Source organism: Chanos chanos, chromosome 10 (assembly GCF_902362185.1).
Source record: "Chanos chanos chromosome 10, fChaCha1.1, whole genome shotgun sequence".
In the NCBI taxonomy this organism is placed as follows: domain Eukaryota; kingdom Metazoa; phylum Chordata; class Actinopteri; order Gonorynchiformes; family Chanidae; genus Chanos; species Chanos chanos.
Window position 1 is genome coordinate 25,161,793 of NC_044504.1, and position 25,249 is coordinate 25,187,041.

At 43.3% G+C, this 25,249-nt stretch overlaps 1 protein-coding gene across 3 annotated transcripts; it reads left to right on the top strand.

Moving 5' to 3' along the window:
- The first annotated feature begins 1,348 nt into the window (after positions 1-1,348).
- Positions 1,349-22,729, top strand: LOC115822532 (sentrin-specific protease 7). Of its 3 annotated transcripts, none has more exons than XM_030786424.1 (21): positions 1,349-1,460; positions 1,991-2,116; positions 2,249-2,332; positions 2,472-2,566; positions 11,108-11,711; positions 12,259-12,667; positions 12,988-13,160; positions 14,257-14,364; positions 17,104-17,137; positions 17,509-17,715; positions 18,187-18,407; positions 18,629-18,753; positions 19,068-19,184; positions 19,955-20,074; positions 20,373-20,465; positions 20,760-20,935; positions 21,045-21,079; positions 21,297-21,340; positions 21,569-21,637; positions 21,944-22,094; positions 22,525-22,729. In XM_030786424.1, exons 2-21 carry the CDS (start codon positions 2,000-2,002, stop codon positions 22,702-22,704), a joined length of 3,162 nt encoding a protein of 1,053 aa, XP_030642284.1. In that variant the 5' UTR covers positions 1,349-1,460; positions 1,991-1,999; the 3' UTR covers positions 22,705-22,729. The 3 variants fall into 3 exon arrangements, with proteins under 3 accessions (XP_030642284.1, XP_030642283.1, XP_030642285.1); XM_030786423.1 differs by having other exon boundaries at positions 1,994-2,116; XM_030786425.1 differs by lacking the exons at positions 1,349-1,460; positions 1,991-2,116; positions 2,249-2,332; positions 2,472-2,566 and adding an exon at positions 10,886-10,935.
- The last annotated feature ends 2,520 nt before the right edge of the window (positions 22,730-25,249 follow it).

Consider the following 25,249-nt stretch of genomic DNA (forward strand, 5'->3'; position numbering starts at 1 on the left):
ATGTAGTCTGGCTCAAGGTAAGATATGTTCCATCAGTTAAATAGCGTGCGTGTGTGCCCCAACAGACACAAACCCTGAAAAACTTTTTCGTCGTTGTTTATCCGTGCAGAGAATGAATGATATTTTAGATATTTATTGTATGTACCATATTCTTACACAGCCCTCTCAAGTTGTGCGTGCATATGTATATTGTGTGCTTCATGTATGTAGGAGTAAATATCACTTCTGTGTATATGTATGTGTTTGTGTCAGACACTAAGAAGGAGCACTCTGGATCAGAGCCAGAATCAAGGTTGAACCTTGATCCTGATGATGCAACTGGGTCAGCTCCATCCACACAGATGGTTCAGAAGTGTGGATCCTGAGGTTAAAGATCACACTGCTGCAGGACCTTGGTCACGGGTAGTAAGACATCCCTGACTACCTGAGGATGAAGAGAAAGAACAAAAAAGTGATGATGTGATGATGACTGTGAATTTTTAACCGAGGTCTGCTCAGTGTGACTGTGACATATTAGGTGCTTCCATTCTCTCTTTCTACTCCCCCTCTGTCAGGTGCAGTTTGTGATAGTTTGTTCATCAACCTCTGTATCAGGGGCTGTTCAGACTTGATGTAATTGCAGCTGAAATGTCCTCTTCTACCAAACTGTTATACATGCATGCACAAAGACTCATATGCACACATTCCAAACACACTCTGACTACTGCCAGATTCAAGTTGTATCTTTAAACACTTGCACAAAATAACTGACAAATGTTCACAGAATGTTTCCAATAAAATGTGAACTGTTGTAACAACTTTTGCTTTTGAAACACTTTTCTTAGTGTGTGTGTGTCTGTGTGTAAGAGAGAGCGAGACTCTGCAGGTATATTCGATTTCTTATATTGTGTGACTGAACATGGCCACGTACTTTTATTCACTCACTCACTCGCTGATTATATAAGCCGCTTATCTTTATTAGGGTCGGGGTGGGTGCTGGAGCCTATCCCAGCATTCATTGGGCTAAAGACAGGGAAACACCCTGGATAGGTCGCTAGTCCATCGCAGTGCTCTCATTCAGTCACTGAAAATTTCATTAAAACCGTTGTTATGAGATCAGCGGTTTTACACGCAGCTAAGACGCCCTAAAAACAATTTTACAGCAACAGTCAGGAACAGGGTACGAGTGTATGGGAGAGAGTTTGTGTAAGTAAATGTACTTACTAAAACGTTCCTCTCGGCGGCGCCATTGATTTTATAATTAAGACGTCTACAACGGGTGCGCGTGGAAGAGAGTCATTTCCGTTTTACAGAGGAAGTTGACAGTAAGGAAATTTATACAAACATTCATGTGCATTCCCAACGAATTCTGACAGCTCTGGATTTTATTTATTTTAATTCTGTTCTTTTGTTTCATCCATTTTATTAACCACCTGCATCTGTCATGTTCACGGATTTCCGATAGTGCCTTGGTGTTAAGTGTGAGTATTAAACTAAGGGAATGGTAACGGGTCTAAACAATTATTTGTGAGCAGTCATGTACATGAACGGAACTGTTTGTTTTGGCGTGAAACTGATCATGCGACGCTGCTACAAATTGTTATTTTGCTCAAGTTCTCATCATAAAATCATAGCTTTGCAGCCTGTAGCGCTAATTCACATTGTGTCCATGGTGTATGTACCGGCAGCCAAGAGAACTCAATATGCACCAAACTGTGCTGATAAAGTTATGTCCGTTGTGGATTTTTTTGTGAGCTTTACTGACTTTGTTGCTCTGATTTGGTTAGAACTGCATTTGTATTGCAGCGTTCTGAAACAATGCAGCCGCCACAAGTCAAAGCGGTGGGACTTTCTTCTTCAACGACAAAATTAAAAGGAGTTAAAACAAAGAGTTAAAAACGGGAAAAACGGAATCTTTTGCGCTTCTTAGACTATGCTGTCTTTGGCGACTTAGAACCGTGAACTAGCACAGTAATACTGCATGAGTCGTCCTTACATCTGTCTCTGTCAGTAGGCAGTGATGGAGCAGGGGAATGGTGGGATATCTGTGCTGCCAGAGTGTCATGGAGGGATGGCTATAGACCGGAAAAGAGCTCTAACCATCTCCCCCTCGACCGAACTGCTTGATAATAGACGGGTACACATTACTATAAGTTCATCAATCCTTCAATCCATTCATCCAGCAACAAAGCAATATAAACAGCACAGCATGACCATGTAGTTATGTGACTGATTTACAAATGTGTGTGTATATGTTTCTTATTGTCAGACTGGTAGTCCTTTCAAAATCCCCAAGAGTATTCACTCTGTGGAGCGTGAATCACCTAGCCGTCAGAGAAAGAGATGCGCAAAGGTGAGAGTGGGAGTGAGAGAAAACTTGTGTTTAATGGCTAAAATACTCTACTTTGTACCGGTACTCCCATTGCTGCAATGAATGAACTTTTACTGATCAAAACTCACTGTTTGTTTGTTTGTTTGTGTATGTCTCTTAGATTCACTGGACTCAGTTGGCCTCAAACACAGAAACTGTTAAGCACCATCAGCACAGTAATGGAATCCGTCTATCCACCTACGATCAGCTCAACAGGTACTACTCTTTACCTCTTTACACACACGCGTGTGTGTGCGTGTATGTATATATATAAAAGGGTGGAACGGTTCTGAAATTGCGACCGAAACCGCGATACAAACGTCCACGTTCTGGAAGACAGAACCACGACACCCCCCCACCCCCTCAACCCAAACTCCAACCCCAACCCCACCACTGCAGGTGCAGCTTGTTGAGCTCTCATTATGTTACTAATGTAACAAAACTCATTTTCCATTTCAAAATAAACACTATAACACATGTAAATTCCGAATTTATTGTTCCATTTAAAGTTTTGGCAAGCTGTACATTTCGTAAAATTAGGGTTGTAACGGTACATGTATTTGTACCGTACTGTTCGTTGCAGGACGTTTGGTTCGGTACGCGTTGTGATCTGAGTGAATATAGTCTAGCTTTAACCCCGCACGTTACATGCATAACTTTTTTGTGATCTGATTGTCAGTCGACCGAAACGTTAGCAAATAAAGTGATACTTGACAAGATACAGTGTGCCCTCTCTTCTACCTTTCTGTGTGCGGAACTAAAATTAAAAACTCAGTGTTGTCTCTGATTCCATAATGGAACCGTAACTTAGCAACTGAATTAGCACTTGTTCAGTGATGCAGCCACAAAAAAAAAAAGGGGGACCGCAAAGCCAGAGCTTGAGGACCCTCCTGTATCCTTCAGGTCTCCTGTTTGGGAACATTTCAGTTTTCCAGTGAGCTACAGTAGCAATGGACAAAGACAAGTGGATAAGTCGAAGGCAGCGTGCCGGCATTGGTCAGCTGAGATCAGGTATGTTGCTGGCAGTACGTCGAGCATGATTACTCATTTGAAACGGCATCACCCAAATGTGAATATCACTGGTACAAGGAAAAAACAGATCGAGTGCAAACTGGAAATTATGGCCAGTTTGACACTGTTTACAAGTTTTTACAAGTTCATAAGTTTACAATTAAATTCATAATAAATGAAAGGAAATTATGTTTTGCATGTCTTTTTTTCACTGTACCGAAAACGTACCAAACCGTGACTTTAAAGGCAAGGTATGTACCAAATCGTGACTCTTGCGTACTGTTGCACCTCTAATGCAATCGTTTAGGAGTTTCTGGCTGAATCTGCTTTCAAGGCCGCCCGCTCCCACCCCACTTCGATGGCATGCACCATGGGAAGTATAGCTGATGCTACTCAGTTTGGGCTGGATCAGATGCCCTCAGTGAATACCTGTGTTGCTTCCCGGGTTGTTTCCCCAGATGAATCAGTGCGCCCCCCCCAGATACGTTGCCCAAGCTAGGCATGCAGGTGCGCAGATGATGACATTGTCAGAGTCTGTAACCATGCAGCACGTATTGGTCGAATTGACAGTACTATCTCTAACTTCCTGTTAGCAGTAGAGTCATCCCTACAACAGGTAGGTGCAGATCCAGCTGTGAGGGAGGCAGTTGAGGCAGCACTCCATGGACTGGGCTTCATTACCCAGGACCTGGGTCGTCTCGTGGCGGCTCTGGTGTGTGCTCGCTGCCAGGTCTGGCTCTTCCAAACCCTATTGCCAGATGCACGCAGAGCTACACCGTGGGAGCTTCCCTTTGTACCCAGCGATTTGGTGCGTTAGATGCGTTAGAAACATTGGGCTCTTGTGTCTGAGTCATGAAGGCAGCAGGGACACATGTCACAGACAGTGCATTTCCAAACACCGCAATATCCTACACCATGGCGAGAGCGTCCTTTGCCATAAAGTGCTACACCCCCTGTGCACAGGCCACACAGACACACTCCCAGGGACTAAGCCCCTTTTCCTTCCCAGCCACCCCAAATGCGCCCCCTCCACTAACACTAACGCAAAACCCACCTGTGCCCTCTGCTGAGGGCCAGGGGACGATGGTTGGACTGTATTCAGTATCCCAACTGGCTGCATGGGCCGAAATAACCTGAGACCCATGGGTTCATATGACAATGTCAAACGGTTATGGGCGACAGTTGAAACATCAGCCTCCCCCAGGGGCCTGCCTCAGGCCTACGATTGACTAAATTATTACTTGAAAAGACTGCTGTTTAAAATGTTACACACCACTGATGTCCTGAGAGTAATCTCCCCAAAAGAGTGGTTCACAAGTCTCAACTTAAAAGATGCGTAATTCCATGTCCCCATCACCCAGGCCCATCGTTGCTTTCTCCGTTTTGGCTTCCAGGGCTGTCTTTACCAGTTCAGAGTCCTACTGTTCGGCCTGTTTCTGGCTCCAGAAGTGTTTTTGAGATGCATGCAGGCAGCACTGTCCCCTCTCTGATGGAGGCGGGCATGAAAATCCTCCCCTACCTGGACGATTGGCTTGTCTGCTCCCTAACACAGGAACACAGGCTCGCAGACATAGCTGCCCTATAGCAGCATGTCACGAGACTGGAAAAGAGCTCACTTGTTCCAAACCAGACAATTCAATTCATAGGCATGGTGTTGAACTCACAAAACATGACAGCCACCTTATCACCATGGCACGTGATGGACATCATGACTTTAGTTGCACAAATTTGTCAGGGGGTGCCAACTACATTTCAAGCTGCTGTTACGCCCTCAGGGCATGCTTACAGCAGTGGCCCAGATTGTACCATTGGACCTGTTAGAGCTGTGGCCTCTGCAGGTGTGGTTAGCTCAACTTGACCTCGACCTAGTTCAAGACAAGAATACACTGGTACCCATCAACCAAGAGTGCATGTCTGCACTTCGTGTTTGGCGACAGTGGACATTTCTGACATCTGGTGTTCTGCTGGGCTGAACGCCCATGCGCAGAAGGGTGGTTACCACAGATGCCTCTCTCACAGGCTTGGGTGCAGTATGGCAACTCAGAGCAATCCGAGGCTCATGGAGCCGACAGCAGATGAAAGAGCACGTAAATCTTTTAGAGCTGGGAGCAGTGTGTTTAGCTCTCGGACATTTCTTGCCGTGCTTTGGGGCCGGCATGTGCTCGTCCGCTCAGACAGTATGACTACAGCGTACAACATCAGTCATTGGGGGAACACGTTCCCTGCCTGGTTTACGCTCGACACATTGCCTGTTGAAATGAGTGTTCCCCAGGCTAGCTTCACTCAAGGCAGTTCAACTGCCAGGGGTGCTTAACTCAGTAGCAGACTCATTACCCAGGCAACGTCCTAACCCGGGGGAGTAGTGGTTTACCCGCAGGTTGTGCAACAGATCTATTATGCAAGGCATTTATAGACCTGTTTTCTAGTAAGGAGTCCACCTACTGTTGCATGTGATTCCATCGCACAGCCGAGGACAGAGCAATGAGCTTGGATGCTCTAGCACATGATTGGCTGAACTGCCTACTGTATGCCTTTCCTCCAATTCCCCCTCTGTTAGAAGTGCTACTTCAAGTCTGCCAGTGCAATCATCAAGTTGTCTTATGCCGCTTTTCCACTGCATGATACCGGCTTGACTCAACTCTACTTGCTTTTTGGTACCTGGTACCTGGTTTGTTTTCCATTGCAGTTACTACCCCCTGGTGACGCAGCAAGAAACTGTCGTGACGTGTTCAGACATGTCAGCATATGTCTTCTCGTTCTGTGTTGCCCCATGCAGCTCTCACTGGATTTTTTTGTCGGCCGCCAATCTAAGGAACATCTGTACCTCTTCAATTGACCACGGCATGGTTTTGTAGACTGCCATTGTAATAGTTTACTGAATCGAGAATCGATCAGTGGATAGAAAATTTGTGGTCGCTATAGTAGCTTGGCATTTTTAAAAATGGCAGGTGACAATTCTCTCTGACCAGTCAGTAGTCTGCAGTGTTTTCACGTCACGTTCTGGTACCTACTCAGCTTGCTTGTAACCATGATGGAGTAGGTATGAAAAATAGTAACGGGTACTAGATTTGCCTAATGGAAACCCAAAAAAGGCAAGTAGAGTCGAGCCAGTACCATGCAGTGGAAAAGCGACATTAGTAGCTCCATGATGGCCAGCGAGGCCATGATTTGCACTACTTTATTCACTGTTGCAGGGAACTCCATGGCAGTTACCTCCGAGAGCAAATCTACCCTATCAGATGGAGGGCAAGGTGTGGCACCCTTGCCCAGAATGCCTCCAGCTATGGGTGTGGCCTCTGGGTCCTGCAAACTTATATTAGTCTGCAACTCTGCAGTTAAAAATACAGTTGGAAATTCAAGGACTCCTTCAACGAGATTGCTGTACGCAAACTGATGGAAAGTCTTTGCTAACTGGTGTGATGCTTCAGGCACTTCACCAACACACTGTTTGGTGCCTTTAATACTGAGGTCTCTTCAGCAGCTGAAAGTAAATCCCCCTCTACTGTGAAAGTGTATAGGTGATTGAACCTACCCACTGGGGAGCTCCCCTGAGAAATACACACCTTCAAGGGCTTTTTTTCTGTTTGTATTTCCCACCGCCAGTGGGAACCCTGAAGTGACGTAAACTGGCTGATGGTTGGTGTAGCGATGCTTTAGTTGTCGTGGTCTTTTATTTTCTTGTTGTCCTGTTTCAGCTTCTTGATTTTCTCTCTACATTGCTTCACTGTGTGATGGATGTGTAATGTAGCAAGTTGAGAGGAAATGCTAGCGAAGATTTTTATATTTCGCTTAGACATGTCAAAATCGCGTTGTATCTCCTCTGTCACATATAGGCTGAATGAAACCTGGACTTCGCTGTCAGTCCATATCGTTTTTCTTCCCACTTTTTAATGCAAGAGATGTTGTTTACACGGCTAACATTTTACACAGATTTTTAAAAATGGGATTGCAATCACCGTACACTTATGTCACTTGTGGTTCCACTTGTGCTGAGAGTGTACTTGTCCTGAAGTAGGGGCTAAAAAAGTCTCTTAAAAGGTGTTCTAAGAACTACAATCATCTTCATTTCCTGCTGTGTGGACACACAAAGAGCGGGGTATTTCCTCCAACAGTTCTAAAAACTATGAAAAAGTTCCTCTGGTCCGAACGCACCTTATGTGGCTGCTATTTCTGCCAGGCATGATAAAGTGGAGTGTTCAACTATCGGTTCACACAGTCTGCTCTGTAGTTTTCTTAGAAATGCACAGTGCCTTCACCCATACAGAGCCCCTTGCAGCCCCCAGTGGGACTTCCACTGAGTGCTGGACACTTTTAGCCCTTGGCTCAGGCAGACTTGAAATTGGTCTCTTTGAAAACTGCTTTCTTATTGGCTGTGGTCTCTGCAAAGTGACTTAGTGAGTTACATGCACTTTCTATCAGCCCAAACTGCTTGAGATGGAAGTCAAACTTCTCTGGTGTCACTGTGGCCAAATCCATCTTTTTTACTGAAAGTCCTGTCCCCATTCTTTGTCAGTTGATCTTTCATCTTATGCAGATGACACTGATGAGCAACACTCTACATTATGTAGCCATGACAAAATCTGTATGGCATTTTGATCAGCTTTTCGTGGGAGACACACCATTGGTGCACCAGCGTCTAAGCAGCGCCCTTCACATTGGGTTTCAGAATTCATATCTCTTGCATATAAAGCAACAGGTACTTCTCTCCCAAATTGTGTTGTTTGCCACAACACCAGGAGCCTTTCTGTATCATGGTCTGCTCTTAGAGGAATACCACTCTCTGAGACCTGGGCGGCAGCAACATGGTCCAACCCTTAGGAAAACCAACAAGGCTTTATAGGGTCAGTGTGGCCTTGCCTAAAGGCTCAAGTTCTGTTGTCCTTTCAAATTCAGTTCAGTCCTAGTGGGGCGCGTTTGTCCTCCTAACTGTGCTGGTATAAGTCAAGATAAGATTTTTGCTCCGTCAGTTTTAACTCTAACCAAATCATAATGAAAACATTGCTTTTGTACCTGTGTATGATTGTGGCCAGACTACTACCTGCTTGTGTGAATGCTTGGTTAGTGTGTGGAAAAAACTTGTCTTGTTGTCTCTTCGGGGGAGGGCGAGGGGTAAAATAACTATTCAGGGAGTGGATTGATGTGTTGTTGAACTTATTGTTGAGTGCATGCTCAGTGCCGATGCCCAGTGAGAAAAGCGTAGTTATCGAGCTAATCTTACAGTGGATGTTAGAATATGGCTTAATGAGCCAAAACACCTCTGTTGCTGCTTTTTCGGACAGCACTCCTCAAATAAAAACCGCTCTGTTGAGCCATAAGAAGTGTAAACATCAGCCACTGTTGCCCCAGCTAGCAGCGCCTCCTCCAGCTCTCAGCACGTCCCCATGGATGACCTTGGAACAGAGTCTCCTCACCGAATATCCACCGCCGAATTTTGGTGGCAAGAACCGATCATTTCATAAACAGTGGTAGTCAGGAAGGGAACGGTTAGAATACTCAGTGTCTTTGAATGCAGCCATCTGCTTCCCCTGCTGAAATTTAGCTCTGGGTCGGATAAAGCTTTTGTGCTATCAGGCTACAATAATTGGTGGTATGCGATGAAGGGCAAAGAGCATATAAAATGCATGACTCTTTGGAAGGAAAAAAACCAAACATGGTGCAACAGGAACCGAGGTGTCAACGTTAGTGAACGCTGGACAGCTAGAGAGAACTCGGTTGTACATGTCTGCCTGAGGAAAGCCCAGTTGAACCAGCTAGCATGTGAGTGGGATCTTACTTCAAGATTCGAAGTTATTTCAGAGGTTCAACTTAAAGTCAAGGCGATTACAGCTTTTCTTAAATGGTAGGATGATGTAAATTTTTGACAAACTCCAACCCTTTCATATTCTTGGTGTGTTTCACATGTAAGATAATAGAACTATAGGGTGCATGATTATTCTACTTATATTTTTGTAGGCCTTCATGCTCCCTCCCTCTATGTGTGTGTGTGTGTGTGTGTGTGTGTGTGTGTGTGTGTGTGTGTGAGAGAGAGTTAAATGGTAGTAGCAGGGAGAGCTGAGGACAGTACAGGAGAAGTAAGAGAGTGACAGAGAGTGAGGATAGGCGAGGAGCCTGTGGAAGTAGGGGGAGTCAGTGGACAAGGCATTAGGGTGAGTGAAATTCCAATCTCTGGCTGCATTGTTTTTTATTATGTCCATACAAGCCTGCATCACGGTAACTCAGACCAATCTAACTTTAGAAAACGTTGGCCCCCTTGCAAACCTCAAATGCCCCCTCTGTCATTGCACCCTGCAGCTAGCCCTGAAGGAAAGGAGGCTCAAGAGAGGATGGAAGGAACTAGAGCAGGCTAAAATGTCTACTCTCTCCACACTCTCCACAGAGCTTGCTGATAGAGGAAATTGATGAGGACAAGAAAAAATTTAGAACCTGTCATAAAACAGTGGATAAAGATAAATGGGTGGTGTCAAAGAGTTGGGTCTGCTTTGAAAGAGTTTGAAGAGAAGGTAAGAAAGCTGCTGAAAGAAGGAGTGAAGACTAAAGAAGAGATAAAGAAAGAGATGGGAATAAAAGAGATTAGAAGAAAGAAAAAGCTCCAGCTGCTGGAGACAGTTCGGGTACTAGGCCAGATGCTCTGTTTGCTCTCTCTGTTTTTGCTTTTTGTGTTTTTTGCTTTGTTCCACTGGCTATACCAGCCCTGTTCTCTAAGGCATTTTATTTACTTCCATTGCACATTCTCTTGTACTCTTTTGCACTGTTACATTATTTATTTATTTATCTACCGCATCAACACTCGCCATATATACAGAACCCTGTAGCTCAAGCCTTAGTATCCCTTGTTTATGTATGGACAGGCTATTTATACATGTTAACTTCATCTTATTTTATTTTACTGTGTTGTATTTTTATTTTTATTCTGTTGTGTGTATTGCTCAACCTGACTGTGTGTTTAATTGTATTGTGTGGAGCTACGGGATACCTAAATTTCCTTCGGGATCAATGAAATATCTCTCTATCTCTCTATCTCTCTGTCTGCTTATACTAATAAACTTCTGTCAATTCAACTACTATTACACTACTACTTCTATTACTATTACTGTCTCTACCCATAGTGCTACTACAACTACTAGTGCTGCTGCTCAAGTTTATTTTCATACATCATTCTGAATAAGTAATTTATTACTGTGGAGAAGCTACATTGCTTATCTCTGTACGACACTCATTCATCCTTACTGGTAGCATGCACACCAATCATATTGCGCTCAGACACGCAAAGTAACTCTCGCATAGACTACTGTGGTGTCTCTCACAGACGCACACACACTCCCTCTTAACCACGCTGCTCTCTCCTTATCGCTCATACCCCATCTGCTTTCCCCTTCCTCCTCGCCCCTTCCCTTGAACACACACACACTCACGCTCACACTCACACATGATTGATGATTGGCTGTGAGGTAGCTTATTTTTTCTTCACTGGTTTATCAGAGTAGTAAATAAACTAGGGCTAGCCTCAGTTCACGGACACTGAAACTCATTTTACTGTTTCTAACTGTGTTAAGAGGGGCTTTATGGATCCTTTGGTAATGTGTGTATTATACATTGTGGTTAAATTTATGTGTATTGGTTTGATATCACTGTGTGTTTTTTGTCATAGATGGCAAATGTTGAGGCATTGGTGTATTTTGATGTAAATTGTTTAATATAAGTATTTGGATTAATTAAAAAAAATTATTTGCCTGTGTTTGTGTATAGGCATCAGCCACGGGTGATTCTGACTGATATTCTGCAGACTGAGGAGGGGCGGAATTACTTGAGACGATGTGAAGATGATTGGCAGGGGAAGAACAAATCAAACCACAGGGACAGCACCCCAGACAAGCACTGCAAACAGAAGTACTCAAAGGAGCACAGAGACAGGAGAAGGAATAGTCCAGCTCAGACCAAACCGGTCCACTTTCCATCTAAAGACCTCAAATGGACACAAAACAAACAAATGGTTCTTGTCTCAGAGAGCCAAACTGATCGTGTATTTTCTGAAGAAACAAAATCATGTATTTCTAAAGGAACAGATAAGACAAAGCAGCCTAACGTAGTCAAACCCACAGTTTCATGCTCAGACTCACAAAATCAATCATGTCTACCTAAAGCTATCAGCTCTTTTCAACCCAAACAAATGGAGTGCCAGACCGCCAGGGATTCATGTCCACTTTTCCTTGAGGAGAAAGACCAGCATACGTGTGAAACAACCTCCCTTAGACAGACCCAGACAGATTTCTCTGGAAGAGAGAAAGCAACTCCTGAGCAACCTGAACTGGTTCTTCTCGCTGATGTGGAGGACGCAGACTTAGTGTATGAGGTAAGGTTGCCAAAGAGAGCTGTACTTTCAAAAGGTACATTTTCTTTTTCAGAGTTTGCCTAAAAATTAATTTTGTTTACCACAGCAACTGAAGATCGTTCCTTGTGTTTTTTAGAAGGCTTTTTATGTATTTGGGTCTGTTGGAACTACTAAATGCTTGATATATGTGTTTGGTTATAGTTTGTTTACTTACCTAATTAGGTGTATGTATGCTAGAGTCATGTTGTAGTTCAGTTCAGTTTACTTGTATATTTCTTTGAAAATGAGTCACATTTGGCACTGGTATTGACATAATGTGTAGTTGGCATATCCATAGTCACAGATTGTCAAGATTCTTTCCTCGTTTACAGTTGATATGTCATAGTTTACGTCTGACAGTGATAACAGAATTTAAATTTTAAACTTGACTGAACTGAACAGTCCTTCATTGAGGAGGGCTCTCATAATGTTTATTTTTTGTGATAAAATTCACACCACTGTCGGAAAAAACCTCTGCTTGAGCCATGGCAAAATTCAGGATTAGATAAACAACTTGATTTTTCTGCAGGTAGACGTCAGAAAAACACCAAGAAAAAGAGACATGACAAAGTGTGTGGAGGAGAGAGATAACGAGGAAGAACTTCCAGAGCTGGGGAATGAGGAGAGTGAGAGAAACGAGAGGACAGGAGGTGTATGCAGGAATGGAGAGGTGTTGGAGGAGATCAGGAGGACCAGAGGGAGTGTTTTACGGCTATCCAGTGGAGGGACTGAGTTACAGATGGAAATGGGTGAAGCTGATGGAAAGACTCCACCCAAACGCGCTCGGCAGCAGGACTGTGCTGATGAGTGTGTTCCTAATACAGGCTCTATCACAGCTTTCTCCTCACACGACACCACTCACCCAGACCATTCCTCAGACAACGCACATAACACGGGCCTCAGCAGACGTTTGTCCACAACAAGCTCCAAAGAACCCAGTGAGTCGTCTAAGGGTGTGTGTGTGTGTGTGTGTGTGTGTGTGTGTGTGTGTGTGTGTGTGTGTGTGTGTGTGTGTGTGTGTGTGGGTGCGTGCGTCACGTGCGCACGCATGCATGTGCATGCATGTTTGTGTGTGGGAGTTTGTTATTGGTATAGAAGGAGAGTAGGCCAAAAAAGAAGCTGATATCATCGTGCTGATATCTGGAAACACCTTTAAGATTTTGTGCTGCACTATGTCTTCCATAGCCCAACACCTGTCTTTCTTTCTGTCTTTCTCTCTCTCTCTGTCTCTCTCTCTTTCTTTCTCTTCCCCTCTCAGTTGTTGTTCTCTCCAGTGAAGAGGAAGAGGAGGAAGAAGAGAGCAGGTCAGACCCTCAGACACAAGAGGGCATCAGAGACACAGCAACGGCAGAACTGCACACACACACATATGTCTGTCAGACAAAGAGCCTACTGGGGACTCAAACACATAATGCAGAGATGCACACACAGGTGGGCAATACAGTCACACACACAGAGATACACACACAGGTGGGCAATACAGTCACAAATATAGACACACAAACACAGGTGGGCCATACAGTCACACACACAGAGATGCACGCTCAAATGGCCCATATAGTCATACATGCGCACACCACAGAGATATACAGTACATGGTAGGCAATGTGATCACGAACAGACACAATGCAGAGATCCACAAAATATATTATCCATTGAAAATACAATCATAAACTCATTCACTAAACATATCGCTACTCATACCTAACTCTCACAATACCAATTCATGATTGACAAATTTCCTCGTGTTATTTTTGTCTAAATATATAAACTGTGGATCTGCACTGGAATTTGAGGTAATATATGAATACTCATAAAGCTTTTTACATTTTTTTTTAATTATCCACAGAATTTGCCACTCAGAAATCAGTTCTGAATTTCAGACATCAAAGATTGTGATATAACATTCACACACACACTGTGTGCACAGTCTCTTTAAGAACAGTGTTTAAGAACTCTTTATAAGCATACCCCTGAAAATGGTTAAAAAATGTGTTACTGAAAACTAAAAGCAGCCAGCCAGTCAGCAGTCATTAACAGTTTTGTTCCTACAAGTCAAATGTGACTATGATGTGTCAGTCAGAGGTGGTAACCATGATTTTTATTTTTCCACCAAAACAACATTCTGTGAGCTCTCTCAGGTTAAGTTTCCAACTCTATTACTTAGAGGGACTTGGATGGGCATATCCTCTTGCTCACCACATATACGCACACACACATACAAACATACGCTCACGGGAGATAAAGGTGTGATTATTTGGTTATGTGAGGCTATGACCTCAGATAGAGTGTGTTTTGTGTGTGTGTGTGTGTGTGAGAGAGAGAGAGAGAGTATATGCCCTCTTGGAAAGGTGGAGGAGGGTGATTCTCATGGGGCAGAGTGTATCTGTGTGTTTGAACATTTACACATCAGCAGTTGAGAAACCAACTGGCAATTATTGAAAGGGCTTCACAGCTGCACAAAGGATCACTGATGCATGTCATGATGTGTTTGTTGAACTGTGTTTGTGTATGTTCCCTGACCCAGGTTTCTAGTCTCGTTGACCCAGCCCTGGAAGGTTCCCCCATAATGGATTTACCTTTCTCCACCCTCTTTATGGGTGGAGTCAAAGCCAAGTCCTCTGGTAACATTAAGGTAAGCTCAGCTTTTAGCTCTCTTCAGCTGTGCCATCCAGCAAGATCCCATCTGTAGAACAATGACGGCTTGTATTGATGATTGGGTATTGGACGGGCTTGAATATGTATGAAAACATTGCAAGTGGAACCCCACTCCAGTGAAACTGGAAGGTTTTTTTCTTAATATCTGACCTGTAAGAATAGCCTGGATTTTTGAAAGATCCAAGAACATTTGAAAGTCTCTTATAGCCTGTTATAAGAATACGTACAGAACTGGTCAAAATTATTAAAAACAAAATTAACAAAATTAAAATCAAAATTAACAAAACTTACGTTTAGTACTATTTGGTACTTAGATTACACAAATGCTGGTTATACAAGTAAGTAGTAGGCCATAACAAACAATTTGAAACTCTCAGACTACTGTGATGTAAATTGTTTAGCAAGATCTCGTTCAATATTTTGTGTGACCCCCTTTTGCAGCAATTACAGCTTGACATTTCTCTGGCATTGTGTCAATGTACCTCTGAGTTTTTTCAAATGCTTAATTGGTTCCAGTACTTCTGAAGCACATCCTACAGCAACTCCTTGGATTTTACTTTCGATCTGTCAAATTTTTCCTCCATGAAGTCCCATATTTGTTCCATGGGATTTAAGTCTGGGCTCTGGGGTCACCACTCCATCATTTTCAACGTTCCGGATCCCTTTTTCTTGCGCAAGTAGTTTCTACAGAGTTTGGATGAGTGTTTTGGATCATTTGGATCATTTGGATCATTCGTGAATCCTGGTCCTAGAAGGCACATTCCTGATGGAATTCCATGCCTTACTAGCAGGTTGTGGTACACCTTCTCGTCCATTGTTCTGTTGATTTTGACCAGGTCAAAAGCACAACAAATAGCACCCCAAACCGTTATATAAAATAAATAAATAAATAAGTGTCTGTGATCGCACACACTCACTGTGAACAGTGAATTTGTCCTCTGCCTTTAACCCATCCGACACACCAGTAGTGAACACACACACCAGACACAGGAGCAGTGGCAGCATTTCTTGCGCCCGGGGAGCATTAGGGTTAAGTGCCTTGCTGAAGGGCACACAGCCGTGGATGTTGGTACTGGGAATCGAGCCGGCAACCCTCCAGTCACAAGCCCGGTTCTCTAACCTCTAGACCCTTGCTGCCCACCATATTGCCCCCACCGTGCTTAACAGTAGGACAGAGACATTCATCAAGAAGCCTTTCACCAACCTATCTCCTTATAAACACCTTCCGTTTAGTTCTGAACAGTTAAAATTTAGACTCATCATGCCAGAGTGCCTTATACCAGTTCTCCTTGGTCTAGTCTTTGTGTTTTTTGGCGACAACAGTATAAATCAAAAGAAACTTCTGAAGTTCACCAAAAAACATGAAGACTGGACCAAGGAGGACTGGTATAAGGTACTCTGGACTGATGAGTCTAAAGCATGGTGGCGGGAATGTAATGCAAGAAGGTGTACCACAACCTGCTAGTAAGGCATGGAATTCCATCAGGAACGTGCCTTCTAGGACCAGGATTCACGAATCAAGAAGACAATGATCCAAAACACTCATCCAAACTCTGTAGAAACTACTTGCGCAAGAAAAAGGGATCCGGAACGTTGAAAATGATGGAGTGGTGACCCCAGAGCCCAGACTTAAATCCCATGGAACAAATATGGGACTTCATGGAGGAAAAATTTGACAGATCGAAAGTAAAATCCAAGGAGTTGCTGTTGGATGTGCTTCAGAGGTACTGGAACCAATTAAGCATTTAAATAACTCAAAAGTACACTGACACAATGCCATAGAGATGTCAAGCTGTAATTGCTGCAAAGGGGGGGTCACACAAAATATTGAATGAGATCTTGCTAAAAGATTTACATCATAATATTCTGAGAGTTTCAAATTGTTTGTTATGGCCTACTACTTAATTGTATAACCAGCATTTGTGTAAATAAAGTACAAAATGTAAGTTTTGTTTGAACAGGTATTTTAATAATTTTGACCAGTCCTGTATGTTAAATTACCATCATCTCCCAGGTCACACATTTTCTGAAGGCTTTTTTTTGTTTTTGTTGTTTAATGGTGTCATGTTCAGCTGGAGTTTGGGCTGAACACTGCTGTGTGTTTGGTGCTCAGGGCATAACACACTGATGAGGGGATTAGAGTGAAAAACTACTAACTGTATGAAAAACAAATTGGGTTTCAGGGTTTCCTCAATGAGGTAAGGAAAACTGACAATCCTAGCAACAAAACAGGAAAAAGACATTAATGTAAAAATGAAAGTTCAGGAACAGTCTTTGTTTGACGTCAAATCTGGACAATCTGGAAATTGGATCCCAAGAAGCAACAGATGTCAAAACATAGAACAGATATTTACAAGGAAAAATTGTGTTTCAGATACTTATTTGACACATGTTTTTAGTAGTAGCTATGTATAGGAAATTGTAAGAGATGGAAATGGTTTAATGATAACAACAGAGGAACCGGAGGAATGTGGTTTTGATTGGTGCATGTAACAGCTGTCAGCTGTACTTGAGCTCATCTTAAAGAAGACTGGTGTGTGTGTGTGTGTTGTGTGTGTGTGTGTGTGTGTTGTGTGTGTGTGTGTTGTGTGTGTGTGTGTGTGTGTGTGTGTGTGTGGTGTGTGTGTGTGGTGTGCGTGTGGTGTGTGTGTGTGTGTGTGTGTGTGTGTGTGTTTGAATATGTGTAACTTAATAGTTGATGTTTTTTGTCCTGCAGATCACAGTTGATAAGGTGTCTGTTCCACTAAAAGGTAAACACTGCACAAACACACACACTGCTGCATGTGGTCAAGTTATGTATGATCAGGTAAACGTGTATTTACAGGTGAGAGAGAGTGAAGGTGTAAATGCACTAGACATTTACTAAATACATGTGCTAGAGCACTGTGTATAGACCCTGTACTCATTACATGATGTTTGTTTGTGCTGGTGGTATATCATAGTCGTTGCATCTGGTATAAGTGTTTTGTGTTACTTTGCATTGTATTGTGTTGTCTGTCATGTTATTTATTTTGCTGAATCTTGTATATGTGGGTGCTGTAACAGGTCGAGTGTGTGTGCGCGTTGAATTAGTGTTGCATGGTGTGTTTGCGTGTTTGTAATTCTGTTATGTGTCTCTCAGACTCCACAGGTGCCGTGCTCACTGTTTCTTTGTTGATGTCCAGTGTACGGAAGTACAGTGCATGGGAAGGGTCACTGGCGCAAGGCACGGGATTGGTCAGCCAGGACGAAACCCTGCCTGCCTCTGTGCTCCTACTCTGGGTGTCTGAAACTCAAGCTCGTCGTCTACACAACGACCTGTCAGTCATTCAGCCAGGAACACAGCCAGGTCTTCATCTTCATCCTGTTATTTGAATGGCAGTTTTTTTTTTGTCTCAGTAAAGTCTGAATTTTGTGGTCTGAATCATTACACTCAATTAATTACATCTGAGTTTAATACATTTTAGTCAGTTCAGTTTAAGCTGATTTGTTTGATTCAATCTCAGTTTGATTAACTGAATTCACTGTGTTTGATTAACTTAATCTTGCTCATTGTATCAGATGGAGTACTTATTTCCTCCCCCCTCTCTCACTGTCTGTGTGTTCTTTGGTATTGATTCTGTGTGTTTATGGAACGATTCTCTGTTTGTGTGTATGTATGGTGTGGTCTGATACTGACTGTCTGCTGTGTGTGTGTGTGTGTGTTTGTGTGTGTGTGTGGGGTGTGAAACTGTATGCATGTTTATGTGGTTTATCATGCTCCCTGCGTGTGGCATGATGCTTTACGTGGCTTTTGGTGGTAATAACGGTGTGTGTACAGCGGAGGGCAGTGTGTGTGTGTTGCTGTGTGTGAGTGAGTCTCTGTGCGGTGTTCAGCGTGCTCTGTTGGGCTCCATTATGGACATTGTGGGTCTGAAACATGGCACCACGGAGCTCCTGTCCCCCCTCACACACAGCGACAGTCTACAGCAGCTCCACGACAACCGGGATACAAACCTCCTACAACTACTGTGCCCCACAGCCAGTACACACACTTCCAAGGTTAGAACCTCCACTGTCTGTGTACATATGTGTGTGTGTGTGTGAGTGTATCTGTGTGTATCTGGGTTCAGGTTTCAGTAATTGATATGGATTGACTGCTTAAAGCGAAATTAGTATTTGTCTCTGTATAAGTGTATGTAAATAAAATTGTGTGTTTGTAATCATAAACATGAGTGTGTCTGAATAAATCTATGTGTGTGTGTGTGTGTGTGTATTGACAGGAATCTGAGGTTCAGCCGTGTTACACACTTTGTCACAGTTTAATGAGGGGCTCTTACTCTGTCTCCATGGTGACCAGACCCGAAGCTGACTGGACACGCTACCGCCACAGAGGCCCAGCACGCAGGTACACACACACACACACACACACACGCGCGCGCGCACACACACACACTGTTGTCTGCAGATTCTAGCTGTCATACTCATGTCTCTCGTACTGGGTAATAGTAAAGTAGGAAAGAAACCCACAGGGAAATTAAATCTGCTAGGGATGTCTGTTCCCATCTGAACAGCTCAGTTACATCTTTGCATTACACATCTGCACACCGTATATCTACCTCAGTACACAGCTTCACACACACACACACACACACACACAAACCAAGCACAAGAGAAGAGTAAAATTGAGGAAGCGCCCTTTTTCTCTCTCTCTCTGTGTAGATTAATCCAGTTCCCGCCCCCACCGTCTAAAGGGGCCATTACTGTGACATCTGAGGACCTGGAGTGTTTGGACAGTGGAGAGTTCCTAAATGATGTCATCATTGACTTCTACCTCAAGTAAAATAACCACATGCATCAACACTGAAAACACTTCCACAATGCACATGCAAATAACAGCACACAACACATTCAGCAGTACACAGTTGCATGCAGGACCCTAGCCCTGCATGTATATGGATGATCATGTGTGTGTGAGCACATATCTGGGCTTTTAATGAATCTCACTTGCTGTGATAGTTGAGTTTGAACATACTAACAATGAGCCTATCAATGGCCATTAAAATAAGTTTGAATGTTTGAAACAGGTAGATCTCTACCTCATTCACTCCCGTTGACAGGCGTGAGAAACCTGTTGTTAGCATGTTATTTTGGCACAGAGGCTCAGTGTTTTAATGCTACCCACACCCTCATTTTTCAGATATCAACATCACTAGTATTACACACTGTAACTGCTGCATAATAATGTAGAATTCCATTATAAACTGCAGTTGGAAAGTCACTGGGCACCTTGGAAACAGTGACAATGTGAGTGAATGCCTCTGTCAGGTTTTGTCAGCACTACCACACATTCTTACGCACATCGTGTTTGGGTGTCACGCATCATGTTGTGTGACAAAATGACTCATTGTGACAAAGACATACAGACTGTGGATGAGCTTCATTAGGGCATGAGATATGTGATCTTTATGTTTAACAATGTCCATTACCCACATTCAAATATTTAACCTCACACTGCGGTCCTTGAAAGAAATGTCGTATATACACTGCAGTCTGGAGCTGTAAAAAAATTACATGAGTATGACTGTGTCTCCGCGTGTGGGTTTCAGGTACTTGTTGGTGTGTAAAGCTCCTCGTGAGTGTGTGGAAAGGTCTCACATCTTCAGCAGCTTCTTCTACAAGCAGCTGACACGCAGAGACAACGCCAACGAGGACTGCTCAAGTACCCCGTAAGAGAGAGAAGAGTGTTTGTGTGTGTGTTTATGACATTAAATGTAATGGTGTGTAAGGGTGTGTGCAGATATTCATGTATTTGTGAGTATATGTGTTTGTCGATGATACTCTGTGCTTATGGACAGTACATTGTATATTTGGCTGTTTATGTGTGTGTGAATAACTGCGTGTTTGTAAATGAGTGTTGTGCAACTCTGTGTTTATATAAGTGTGTTTGGGTATGTGCGCATGTGTTGCAAGTGTGTTTAAATCTCACATTTTTTCATTTATTAGTTTGCGTATGTGTGTTCTCAGCGCTCAGCACAGGAGACATCAACGTGTGAGGACGTGGACACGCCACGTTGACATTTTCAGCAAAGACTTCCTGTTCGTGCCTGTCAATCAAGAGTGAGTCAAACCCTCTGGGTGTGTCTTTTTGGGTGTTTTTGATGCATGACGGGTATGGATTGGTATGTGAGGCTAATTTTCCAAAGTGTGTAGATTATTTTACAGGGTGTGTGTTTTGAGTGTGCAGGGACTTTACTGTGTGTGTCTATATGTAAGTGTGTTTGTCTGGATGTGTGAGTGATGTAATATTGAATCCAGACTAACCTTGAATAAATGATAATGGCAGTTATGTATGTATGCTGTTTCCAACCAGCTGCTTGTGCCTGAAGGATTATCTGTGTGTATGTGTTGTAGAGCTCACTGGTACCTGGTGGTTATCTGTTTTCCTGGGCTAGAGAAGCCTCAGTTTGTGGAGTGGGAGAGCCCAGAGTTAGTGCAGAGTAATGGGGGAGAGAGCCCAGGTGAGTCCCAGGCTGAACCTGAAGCCCAGGAGGCCTGCAGGCCCAACCCAACGGATGATATAAGCACAGGTAAATTGCATCATGCTAAGTTAAGTAGAATGATTCATGTTGTAGACAAATGCAATAAGTCTAATTTACATTTCAATATAATTCACAATTTTCTTCATTTTTTTAAAAGGGAATACAAGGTCCAGCTGGTCCCCAAATCCTCTGGTAACTGAGCTCTGCAAAATTTACCTCAAAAGAATTATATACCACATATAACCAGTGTTCCACTCTTACCTCATATAATGCTCTCTCTCTCTCTCTCTCTCTCTCTCTCTCTTTCTCTTTCCCTCTCCCTCCCTCTCTTTCTCTCTCTCTCTCTCTCTCTCTCTCTCTTTTCTCTCTCTCTCTCTCTCTCTCCCTCACTTTCTCTCTCTCTCCATAGGACTGCACAGGGCAGACGTGTAGGCGACGGACTGTATTGAGAAGGTACATTCAGTTTTGTGCTAAAGTTTGAGTAGGGCGTGGGTCTGGGTGGTCTACGGCAGCTGTGAAAGACACTGTCAAAGCCTGACATGACCGAAAAAAGTGAAATTTATTCGTGAGAATACTTTGTTTTATATGATCATTAATAGCGTTATGTAGTTACGTAAAGTGATGTTATAGCAACGGTTCCTGTCCTGATGTTTTAACTGTCTTCCTTGGTTTTGCTGTCAGACCATGTATTCTCATCATGGACTCCCTGAAGCTTTCCGTCCATGAACGCATCTTCAAACTCTTACGAGAGTAAGTGACAGTGACTGGTGCTACGTTTATTTGACCTGTATTTATATTCGTTGAGAACCACTCTTCAATTTTAAGGGTGCAATGAGGACAGAGTAGGGACAGCGTGTAGTCAACATGTAGCACACAAGAAATTTGATCCAAAACAAGAACACTGACCTCGTGCAGATGGATTAAAGAAGTTTTAAAGGAGACATCTGTGATATCTCAGGAGTGCATCTGTTTGTTCCTGTCCATGACTGGTGAGAGTAGATGGTTAGAGTAATGATGTTTGTGTGTGTGTGTGTGTGTGTGTGTGTGTGTGTGTAGGTATTTGCAGGTGGAGTGGGAGGTGAAGAGAGGGGGACAGCGTGACTTCAGTCCTGATCAGATGGTGGGCTCTCACTGTAAGGTCCCCCTGCAGGACAACAGCAGTGACTGTGGCCTTTACCTCCTGCAGTACGCTGAGAGCTTTCTCCAGGTACTTTCTCAGTCAGTTCAGCACTGAACTTACATGTCAGTACAGTGTGTAGCCAAAAAATGTAATCAAGTTTAATTATCATCGTTGTCGTTTTTCTAACTTCAGTGTAAATTACATCAAATGTATGTCATAATGACAAAGAGCACTCATGGCAGTGTGTGGAAAAATCTCAGGGAGCTAGAAGGTAAATTGAGATAAATTAGGTAAGGTAAGGTAATTCAAATAAATTAGGTAAGGCAAAGCAATTCAAATAAATTAGGTAAGGTAATTCAAATAAATTGTTGCCTTTTATAGCGAATCTTACACAGTCACACTCATATACACGCACAAAACTACTCTCACACACAAATACAACACTTTTCCTAAAACTTCAAGCAAAACACCTAAAACAGACCTGTGCACACTCATGACTTTGACTTTTGTCCTCCAGGACCCAGTGGTGCATTTTGACCTGCCACTAAGGCTGGAGCGCTGGTTCCCACGGCAACAGGTTCGTGGGAAGCGTGAAGAGATTCGAGACTTGGTGCTGCACCTATACCGGCACCAGCAAGGGACTCTGGGAAATGAAGGCCAAGAGGACAGCACTGATGAAGGAAATGTAGTTCTTTAGCAGCAAACATTTTAAAGCTGTATTTATGAACAGTTCTAGCCCCCGCAAACTCTCAGGCTTTTTATAAGTTCCGTGCTTTTGTACTGATGCCAAAAGCTATGATTTAATTGTAATTAAAGTTTGTAGAATGACTCTTGTTTCTGTCTTCTCTGTGTGTGTGTGTGTGTGTGTTTGCGCGCGTGTGTGTGTGTGTGTGTGCGCGCGTACGTGCACACGTGCGTGCAGGGGGTGAGGGAGGGAGGGAGGGAGGTATGCGCGTCTGAGCACATGAGTGTGTACACGTGTGTGAGCCTTTTTGTGACTATATATAGCCCAGACAGTTGAGTTTGTGACATGGTTTAGAAAAAAAGAGGATTTTAAACAGATCACCTAGTTGGCTTAGAATGAGAGAGAGTGTAGAGAGAGTGTGTGTGGAGAATTAGAGAGAGTGGAGAATGAGTGAGAGTGTGTGTGGAGAATTAGAGAGAGTGGAGAATGAGTGAGAGTGTGTGTGGAGAATTAGAGAGAGTGTGGAGAGAGTGTGTGTGAACACTCGTGAAAAGGGTCTGTCTGAGACCATTCCATGCTCAGAAGTAGATAGATTATGTCCAGATTTGTTTGAGTCTTACATTTGTGTGTGTGTTGTATATGTATATATATACAACATGTGGGCATGTTGTGTATATGTATATATATACAACATGTGGGCATGTTGTATATGTTAGTGAGTGAATGTATGTAGGTGTTGCGTGGTAGATAGTATGGTTGTGTCCTGATTGTGTATATTTACGTGTTTTAGAGGTGTTGATTTTGATCTGATTGTCTTGTGTCCATCCCTCAGTGACGTAACGGGTGGGATAATCTGACTGGAGAAATGCCATGTGTTTGTGTGTTAATTAAGTCTGATCATATAGTTAGTTTGGGATTAGACTGAGATTACGCAGACCCACTCCAGCCTTAGTCCACCAGACTTAGACAGTATTAGTCCACCAAAGGATAATTTCCACTCCTTTTTTTTGGGTTGTCTGTGCGTGTGTGAAAAAGCAAATCGGCATTCTCAGCGGGAGCATGTGAAATCTGTGGGTGACATTGAGCTCCTGCATCCTAATTTAGAGATTGTGGATAAATGAACAGTGACTGTAGTTACGAGCCATGTTTCCCTGCGCTATACACACACCTGCTGCACCAGGTCAAATTGCTAAGTACATTAGTGAGTTCAGTTTCCCATCATTATCCTGTATTAACCCATCACTCCTGACCTGCAGTGGACTGGTCCCTCTCACAGGGGGCCTAAGATACCTGAGTGTGTGGTAGTGTATCTGTACAAATTTGCAAGATTTTCACAGTATTAAAGTATTAGTGATAGGGACTAAACGTATAGACACAGCCTTCAAAAGTAACCTTAAACCCAAACTCAAAAACTTCAGTCAGTGGTGTAAAACATGCTTAAATTTCTAGTCAGGCTTACTTGTGGTTCTTTTAACCATAGACATGATCACAAACTACTCTTATAGAATCTGAGCCCTAATACCCCCTGTGAGAACAGAGAGTGCGGTGGCTAGGGAAAAAGTTCCATAGGCTTTAAATAAGGAAGGGCACCTTGAAAGGAGCGCAGTCTTTTGGTTGTTAATGATGAGGAAGCTAAGGGCTTTGCAAAGGCATGTGTAATGTAAATATCTACTCCTACTTCTGATCCATCACATTTTTGCTGGCATTATGTCTGTGTGTGTGTGCATATGTGTGTTTGAGGGGGAGGAAATTTGAATGAGTCTCAGAGACCTGTTATTCTATGCATCTCTCTCTCTCTCTCTTTCTCTTTCTCTTGTTCACTATCACTGACAGAATGAAAGAATTGATTCATCAGATCAAACATGAATGTTAAAATGAGGCAGGCAGCATGGAGACCACAGGCATGTGTGTTTGACTCTTGAGCATGCTGGCTCTCTACTGATGTCCCCTTTACTAACTCCAGAGGTGTGTGTACCATGGAAAATAATCATAGATCATTCTAGAGTGTAAACTGAGCACTCTCTGTTTGGCTCTCTCCCTTTCCCTCCCTCCCTCCCTCTCCCTCTCTCCCTCTCCCTCTCTCCCTCTCTCTCTCTCTCTCTCTCCCTCTCCCTCTCTCTCTCTCTCTCTCTCTTCTCTCTCTCTCTCTCTGCCCCCCTTTCTCTCGCTCCACTGCCTCTAGTTACCTCTTGACGAGCTGCTCTATAGGATTACCAAACAAGATTAACTGAGTGTAAAAAACTCATCCCACATCCATCTGCCTGCCTGAGCTCTGGTGCCTCCTTAACCATAAGAAAACACACACGCTCTCACCACAGCTGTGGACTGATAAATTGATAAGGTTACCTGTAATTATTGGAGACTGAGTGGAGATATTTGGGCTATGGTCAGGTGTCCGAGGCCCCAGCTGTCAAGTCATACGAAGAGAAGACATTGTCGAGTCGTTCTTTGATGCTCTGCCACCCGCTAAAGGACAGCAGCCCTGATGGAGTGTAACAGATGGACAAATTACCTCTGGTGTTTGGCTTGGATTTTGGCCATTGGACATTTGGATAAC